This window comes from Podarcis liolepis (genome assembly GCF_965112155.1).
Source record: "Podarcis liolepis genome assembly, chromosome: 13".
Lineage (NCBI taxonomy): Eukaryota > Metazoa > Chordata > Lepidosauria > Squamata > Lacertidae > Podarcis > Podarcis liolepis.
The window spans coordinates 36,846,702-36,855,494 of record NC_139573.1 but is presented as its reverse complement, the minus strand read 5'-3'; the positions used below and the strand labels follow the sequence as shown (position 1 = coordinate 36,855,494).

The 8,793-nt window shown below is 47.8% G+C and overlaps 1 protein-coding gene across 2 annotated transcripts in view; it reads left to right on the top strand.

The window, feature by feature from the left end:
- The first annotated feature begins 375 nt into the window (after positions 1 to 375).
- MEOX1 (mesenchyme homeobox 1) overlaps positions 376 to 8,793 on the top strand; it is a 91,620-nt gene continuing 83,202 nt past the window's right edge. For both annotated transcript variants that reach the window (XR_014518152.1, XM_083470276.1), the window contains exon 1: positions 376 to 1,118. Coding sequence is in view for 1 of the 2 variants with exons in the window: in XM_083470276.1 (XP_083326402.1) it covers positions 665 to 1,118 (454 nt within the window). In the remaining variant the exon portion in view is untranslated. The remainder of the gene's footprint in view (positions 1,119 to 8,793) is intronic.

The following is an 8,793-nucleotide window of genomic DNA, read 5'->3' as shown; positions in this document are numbered from 1 at the left end:
TTGAATTTTTAAATATCTCCCCTCTTTACCTGACTTCTCCTTCTTATCTTGTCCCCCTTTGGACTGGCTCGTGGATCCTTTTCTGAAAATGGAAGACGAAGGGTTTTCTTTACCAGGGCAATAAAAATAACTCCAGTGTGTGAGAAGGAAACATTAAACCCTCCTTTTGTGTGCGTGTGTACATTTCTCTCCCGCCCCCTCTACAAAAAAAAAAAAAAGTGGAGACAATGTTTCTTTAAAAGTCTCCATCTGCAGTTCCCATTAGATGCGCCTCTAAGGTTTCGGGTGATTAATAGCTTGCATGCTTGGCTTGGGTTGGAGGGGTTGTGCATGCAGGTTAAGTCCTCCCCCTCGCTCCTCTCTCACATTTCCCTTCCTAAGCTTGTCACTCACACCCCAGCAAAGTATTTAAAAAGTGTTTTCTGGGCTTCAGCACTTCACAGCAAGGAAGCTTCGGGCTTCAAACGCAACAGATGTGAAGTTTCTCCTGTGAAAGCTATGGAGAATTCTGCAGGGTTTCCCCTCACCGGCAAAGCCATGGCGGCGAGCTGGAGAGCTGTCTAGCTGCAGAGGACCGGTTTCTTTTCCTGGGCAGAAAGTTAGACCATCGGGCTCCCTTTGCAACTGCGTTTGAAGAGCATCTCAAGAAACAAGGCACTCCTAGATGGATCCACCTGCTGCCAGTAGTTGCATGAGAAGCTCTCACCCGACCAATGCGCTCTGGGGCTGCCTGCGAAACCAGCATGCCGAAGGTGGAGGGACCGTTGGGCCACACCATTACCCACAAGCCCCCTTTTCGTTCCACCACAAACCGGACTTTGGCATCTACTCGGACTTCTCCAACTCCTGCCTGGCTGCAGCCCCCCAGAGCCTTCCCCGCGACGAGCGAGCTTTCGACGAGCACCACTCTTCCTTCCAGCACCCAGTGTGGCATTTTGCAGCCGCCGAAGGCAGGCGACGTTTGGCGGCTGAATTGGCTTTGGTCTCTGGAGAGCCAGAGGGCAGCAGCCCAAATGTGGTGGATGGCGCCATTGGCACGAGCGAAGACTACGTCCTGGCAGGGAACGTGGTGAGCGAAACGGAAAAGAAGACATCCAGAAGGAAAAAAGGGAGCGCAGGTAAGGTGGCGTTTAAGAAGCCTAGACTGGTAGAGTTATGTTTCCTCTGAAGGGGCAGGTTCATAGCTTGAGGGGTACTCCTGGGTCCTTTGCTGTTGCTCGAGGCTCAGGTGGCCTGGAGCGCCTTCGGCTGGTGGCCCAGTTATGCCCCTATCTGGACTTTGTTTGTTTGCTTAGTCGCATCCGACTCTTCGTGACCCCATGGACCAGAGCACACCAGGCACTCCTGTCTTCCACAGCCTCCTGCAGTTTGGTCAAACTCATGTTGGTAGCTTTGAGAACACTGTCCAACCATCTCGTCCTTGTCGTCCCCTTCTCCTTGTGCCCTTCATCTTTCCCAACATCTTTTCCAGGGAGTCTTCTCTTCTTCTGAGGTGGCCAAAGTATTGGAGCCTCAGCTTCAGGATCTGCCTATCTGGACAGGGATAGCCTAACTACTGCTGTCTGTGCTCTGGTAACCTCAAGGTTAGATTACTGCAGTGCGTTATACGTAGGGCTGCCTCTGAAGACGGTTTGGAAACTTCAGCTGGTGCAGAATTCACCGGCCAGGTTGCTCACCGGAGCAAGATGGTTTGAGCATATTACACCGATCCTGGTCTGACTGCCCTGGCTACCAATTAGTTTCCGGGCCAAATTCAAAGTGCTGGTTTTGACCTACAAAGCCTTAAATGGCTCAGGACCGCAATACCTCAAGGACTGCCTCTTTCCATATGAACCTACCCAGACCCTGAGGTCACCTTCTGAGGCCCTCCTTCGTGTGAAGAAGGCTCTTCTTCGAGAGGTATGGAGGGCAGCAACACGAAAACGGGGCCTACTCTGCAGTGGCTCCCCATCTGTGGAATTCTCTCCCCAGGGAGGTTCACCTGGCGCCTTCATTATACACCTTTAGGCACCAGGCAAAAACGTTCCTTTTTAACCAGGCCTTTGGTTGATCCAATTTACATCCTATGCCCTTTTAAAATGTGGCTCTTGGGGGGGGCATTATTGGGTTATTGTTTTTATTTTGAGTTTATATATTGTGATCTGTTTTGTGAACCGCCCTGACACCTCCAGGTATAGGGCAGTATATTAATAATAATAATAATAATAATAATAGTTGGAAGGGACCCAATGGTCATCTAGTCCAACCCCCTGCAATGCAGGAAACTCAGATAAAGCATCCATGACAGATGGCCACCCGACCTCTGCTTAAAAATTTCCAAGGAAGCAGCCCCCAAATATATAAATACCAGTATCTATGTGTGAGTCCAGTTATGCATCACAGAAAAATGTGGACCACAAAAAGACACAGATTTGCATAATTTACATGCATTTGCTAGTTTATATGTAGAGATGCGAATTTAGAAATGATTACTGTGATTTGAATAGAAATACATCTCACCCTGGCAGAGAAGACAGTGACCCCATCTGCCTGCTCCATCTGCTGTCCACCTCAACCCACAAACAGAGGAATTTGCCTCATACTGTCAGACCACTGGTCCATCTAGATCAGTACTGTATACAGCGTTTCAGACTTGGGGTCTCTCCCAGCCTTTCCTGGAGAGACCAGGGATCGAACCTGCGGCCTTCTGCTTGCAAAGGTGTGTGATCTGCCACTGAGCTACACCCGTTCCTCTGATTTCCCTTCCTGTAGTTCTTTATCTTTAAGGTGCCCTTGGACTGGACGGTCCTTCAAAGAGAGGGCTGTTCTCTGTGAAGTAGGACACATGGCCACTCTAGTATCTATTACTGATTTGTTTTCATCTGGTCCAGGAACCTTCCTTTCAAAAATAAAATAAAAGTTATTTTAATCCATTTTTGCCTTTAACGATTACCATCGCAAATGAATCATAATCATAAACAAATAGGCTTCTCTGAATCCCCTGACTCCCTTCCACCCCTTGTTACTCTTTTCCAACTGCATCTTATAATGTTCTCTATATTTTCTTAGTACTCCATTCTCACCATAGTTCTCGCTACATTGCAAGTGTTTTCTAAAATCCTGCCAGTGTATTTAATTGTTTACACAGTGTTCTTTTAAACACCATATTTTTCGCTCTATAAGATGCACCAGACCACAAGACGCACCTAGTTTTTGGAGGAGGAAAACAAGAAAACAAATATTCTGAATCTCAGAAGCCAGAACAGCAAGCGGGATCACTGCGCGGTGAAAGCAGCAATCCCTCTTGCTGTTCTGGCTTCTGGGATAGCTGCGCAGCCTGCATTCGCTCCATAAGACGCACACACATTTCCCCTTACTTTTTAGGAGGGAAAAAGTGAGTCTTATAGAGCAAAAATACGGTAACTTATAAATTTTCCCCCATTCTTTATTAAACTTGTTATCTTCTTGATTTTTGATCTTCCCGGTCATTTTCGCCACTTCGGCATAGTCCATCATCTTTGTCATTCTTCTCTTGTAGATACTTTATCTTCCTTCTATCTTTGGGCAGAAACCTTCCAAACAGTTTGGAATGTAGACAAAAAACTCTCTGGCATATTAATCATGGTGATGGTGAAAGGAAACAAGACATCATAGAACAAAGATTAAGCAAAACAAGTGGTGGGAAATGCACTGAAATGAATTCCAAGGTGGGGAATCCTGCAGTCCTTCAGATTTTGCCGGACTCCAACTCCCATCATTCCTGACTGCAGCTGATGGGAGCTGGAGTCCAAGAATGTCTTGAGGGCTCCAGGTTCCCCCAGCCCTGGCTCACCATGGAACTACAAGATTTCAACAGGCCCATCTAAAAGCCAGTCATAAGAGGAGGTGGACTAACGAGCGTCTTGGGGGAAAGGGAATTCCACAATGTGGACCCCTACATAGCTGTCAATGTTTCCCTTTTTTAAAGGGAAATTCCCTTATTCCGAATAGGATTCCTCGCAAGAAAAGGGAAACGTTGACAGCTATGGTCCCCTACAGAAAAGGGCTCTTTCTGGCAGCCCAGCCAGCCAATTGGATGGCAATGGGAAGCAGAGCAAGGCCTGCAGTGTCCAATGGACCACAAGGGGTGGGCCGGTTCCTGTGAGAGAAGGTAGCCCTGCCCGGCTTTGGACTGGTGTTGATATTGAGTCAAAGCGACCGGGCACCTCTTCGCGACAAACTGAAACAATTCTGAAATGGATTTCAAATGTGATGGCTTCTCTCCCACTAAGAGTCTTGGAAAGTGTAACTCTGAGATTATGCTCAGGTGTCCTTTCTAGAAGGTTCTAGAAAGGCGAATCTTCCTCTGTGAAATAGCTGCCATTGCAGATGTTGTTTCACATCGTGGAGATGATTGCAACTCCAGATTTTGCAGACAGCCATAATAAAGCACAGAGTTCGGTGTATGAGCCAAAGGAGCAAGGAAGGAAGGCAGGCGCTTGGATTATCTAAAATAAAAACATCCCTGATTCCTTCTGGAGATGAGAGTGTGACCATCTCCAGCCTGCAGTCATTACAAATAAGCTTCCCAGGTTGCAACTCAAAGGTGGTGTGTAACGTCCTTTAAATGTCACATGTTTTCAGGAGACCATGCAACCTTGGCTGCCCCTCCCCTCTTTTCCCATTGGTCTCCTTCCTTGCCTACTTCCTGTGACTCCTTTGGGATGGAATCAGATTCCCGCTTGCTATAGCAGGCCCAGGAAGAACGTGGGCAAGGGGACTAATGGCTGAGGAACCAGGTGCTGCTGGACTACAAGTCTCATCTTCGCTGACCATTGGCCATGCTAGCTGGGGCTGATGGGAATTGGAGTCCATCAACATCTGGAGGGCTGCAAAGCTTCCCCATCCCTGGGATAATGCATCAGCAGGACCAACAGCTGCACCATCCTACAAAGCCTCATGAATCATCCCCACCGGAATATGAGACATCCCTAGACCACAACTTGGCAACTCTAGTTACAGTACTCAACGCACACAGATAGATGCTGAGGTTTGAGCATGCCTTGAAAACATGCCTTCTGGCCTGGAAGTTCTGCCAGGCAGGTCAGGCAAAATGCTCAAGCAATGCATTAGATGCCCTATCAGAATTGCGTAGGTCTGTTGAATGACGGCATCTGTCTTAGCTACATGGACAACCACACCTTGCCCCATAGCCTTTGAAACAATGCACAAGGAAGCACACGTCTAGCTTCGAGGCAAGGAACCTGGTTCTTTCAGGGCAGAGAAGACATTATCTCTTCTGCTGGCATCCAGTGAAGGCCCTGCAGAGCTGCTGCCAGTCAGAATAGGTGCTATAGGGAAGGGCTGGCATGAGCCTTGGGGAGCCCTGGCACGACCCGTTGGCATTGCTGCCTCCATGGCATTACCACCCTCTCACGCCATCATAAAAACACAGGACAAACTCTTCTCTCCCCTAATAAGCAAAAGCTCTTTGAGGTGAATTTTCATTACTCTGGGAGAATAACACCAGGAAACTAAAGATAATAACAATCACCACATCATAGTGGTAATAAAATAACAGCTTAAGACAGTGGTTCTCAACGGGTGTGGCATACCACACCGATGGCCAGAGAGGATGGCAAGTGTGGCAGGAAAATTCATCAATATTATATTTTGGGAATGATTCATGTTCTTACGTGGCTGTGTTGTTTTATACAGTGGTACCACGGGTTACAGACGCTTCAGGTTACAGACTCTGCTATCCCAGAAATAGTACCTTGGGTTAAGAACTTTGCTTCAGGATGAGAACAGAAATCGTGCGGTGGCAGTGGGAGGCCCCATTAGCTAAAGTGGTACCTCAGGTTAAGAACAGTTTCAGGTTAAGAACAATTTAAGTTCTTAAGCCAAGGTACCACTGTAGTTTCTGGGTGTCCCACGATCATATTATAAAGTTGTTGTGTTCCAGCACATGCTAAGAGTTGCTTCTTTTTGTTTCCCAAAAAGAAAACTGGCGTGCTGTGAGCAAATGTTTATTCTGAAAATGTGGGCCAGAGAAAAAAAAGTTTGAGAACCACTGGTTTAAGACAACAAATCTGAGTAGGCTTAGAGAAGTTCTACGAGCAGGTAAATTTATTTTTCTCTAGCAGTAAAAATAGCAGCTGGTTGTGTGTGTGTGTGTGTGTGCCGGAAAGAAGTCAGAGAAATGCTACAGGAAGGAAGGGGAACCAGTGGCGTAGCGTGGGGGGTGCAGGGGGGCCCGGCTGCACCGGGCGCAACATCTGGGGGTTAGGGTTAGGGGGTGCAAATCCACGGGTTAGGGGGTGCAAATTACTTGCCTTGCCCCGGGTGCTGACAACCCACGCTACGCCACTGAGGGGAACCTATTTTCTCAGGTTCTGTTGCTCCAGTTCAATTCAGACCCTGGCCTCCTGGCAATGCACAGACACCTGATTTAAAACAGAGTATCAGGAGACCCAAACGTTAATCCTTGATCCAATCATGGGTTTCCCACACCAAATGTAGTCAGAACCCAATATGCCCTCACAAATGAGAAGTGGCTCAGGAATCTTGCAGTGGCAGGTGACTGATGTCCCCACAGTGCCCTGGACCAGTGCAGGATTTGGGCATTGCGGGGCTGTTCCAATGAATGGAATGGGTGGGGGCAGATTATCCATCACTTTTGTTGATGCTACTGCTGCTCACGGCCACCATCACTGTTGGGAAGCCTGTTTGCTTCAGTGGGGTGGGGTGGTCACCGTGGAAAGGCTGGGGCCTCCCTCACACCCGGCACTGTCCGTGAATTAGGTCTGGTATAAGGCAGCGTTCTTTGTTCCTTCCTAAATTCAATCCTTCCTCCTGGACGGAAAACACATGCAGTCATTTTCAGGGGATTTGGAGGCTAGATAGCATGAGCGGTGGTATCGTTTAATCCAGACCTGTACTGCGGGCCAGGAAAATACAGCCAGCAGCTCCCTGTGAGGCCCAAAAATGTTGCGGCTGAGAGGACGGTTTAGGCAGAAATCCCAGCCCAGGACCTGCATTATGTTAGAGGAGTGTTCTGCAGACAAGAGCGTCGCTTGACACTGAACTTGCTTTTGGGTCTCCCCATGGCATCTGCTTGGCTCTAGATCAGCGGTTCTTAACCTGTGGGTCCCCAGATGTTGTTGGACTACAACTCCCATCATCCCGGAGCTCTGGCCTTGCTAGCTAGGAGTGATGGGAGTTGCAGTCCAACAACATCTGGGGACCCAGAGGTTGAGAAAGGCTGCTCTAAATGGACCATTGGCTTGATCTAGCAGGCTTTTCTCATGGTTGAGTTTGAGTTTGAGACCGATCCTGTTCTGGACACTGAGATTTGGTTCTGTGGGATGGGTTGAATAGGTAGGAGAGGATATATGAATTGCAGTTTATCCCTCCAAGCACCCTCGTGTGTTGGGTTGATCAGACTTTCAAAATCCTGTCCTTGGCAGCAAAACCAGAAGCCTAGGAATTAGGCTGCAAAGCCTCCTTTGAGCAAATCTAGCTACAAAGCAAGCTGGCTTCCCCCTCCTCACAAAGCTTGAGAATGAATTAGGCAACAATCTGGGGAACAAGTTCAAAAATAAGATTTGCTTGCTCTATAATGATGCATTGGTCCACAGCAAAGGCAGCAGTAAAAACTATGCAGGCAAAATACTTACATTTGCAGCATAACCAGTCGTAGTATTTGCCTATCAGCAATACAGCTCTGTGGATTTAACCCCTTCTTATGCTAACTAGCAAGAATACGCATTCTTGCTCGTTAGCGTAAGGTTTGGCTGCTAATCTCCCTCAGGTTCTGGAATATGTGCAATCCTGATGATGAAGAAAATGTATTGAGCCATAGAAGAGGGCCCTTCCCTCATCACCAAACATACCAGAGTGAATTCCCCATACGAGAGCCGCATACTGGGGGACTGAGAAAGTGGACTACTAAACCCACCTTCATCCCGTTCTTTAACCATCTTGATTTGTGAATGCTGGCTAAGACAGGAATGAGGAACCTGTGTCTGGACTATAAATGCCATCATCCCTGGCCACTGGCCATGCTGGCTGGAGCTGATGGCATGTTAAGCCTGTTAAATTCGATAGGACTACTCTGGGTAAAATTTAGCTGCATGCTACTCCCTGTTTTCCACCTAGAGACCCTACCAATGAACTGGGAATGCTTGATCTTTGCATTTCTTTCATTATTTAATAATGTATTTATTGGATCTGTATGCTGCCCTTCATCTGGAGATCACAGGGTGGTTCACAGCATAAAAATACAAAACGAGAACACAAAATACATAATAAAAACAAGAACAGAAACCAACAAATATCCCCCACACAAATACATGTAAAATGACATAGAAGGTTAATTGGCCAAAGGCCTGTTTATAGGGAAACGTTTTCACCTGGTGCCTAAAGATATGTAATGAAGGCGCCAGGCGAGCCTCTCTAGGGAGAGCATCCCACAAATGGGGAGCCACTGCAGAAAAGGTCCATTCTTGTGTTGCCGCCCTTCAGACCTCTCGTGGAGGAGGCATATGAAGGAGGGCCTCAGGTGATGGTCACAGGGTTTGGGTCGGTTCATATGGAGAGAGGCAGTCCTTCAGGTGTTGCGGTTCTTGAGCCATGCCAATTCTCTTTCCTCTAAAAGGTAAAGGTACCTCCTGACCCTTAGGTCCAGTTGTGGATGACTCTGGGGTTCCACGCTCATCTCACTTTACTGGCTGAGGGAGCCGGCATTTGTCCGCAGACAGCTTCCGGGTCATGTGGCCAGCATGACTAAGCTGCTTCTGGCGAACCAGAGCGGCACACAGAAACGCCATTTAC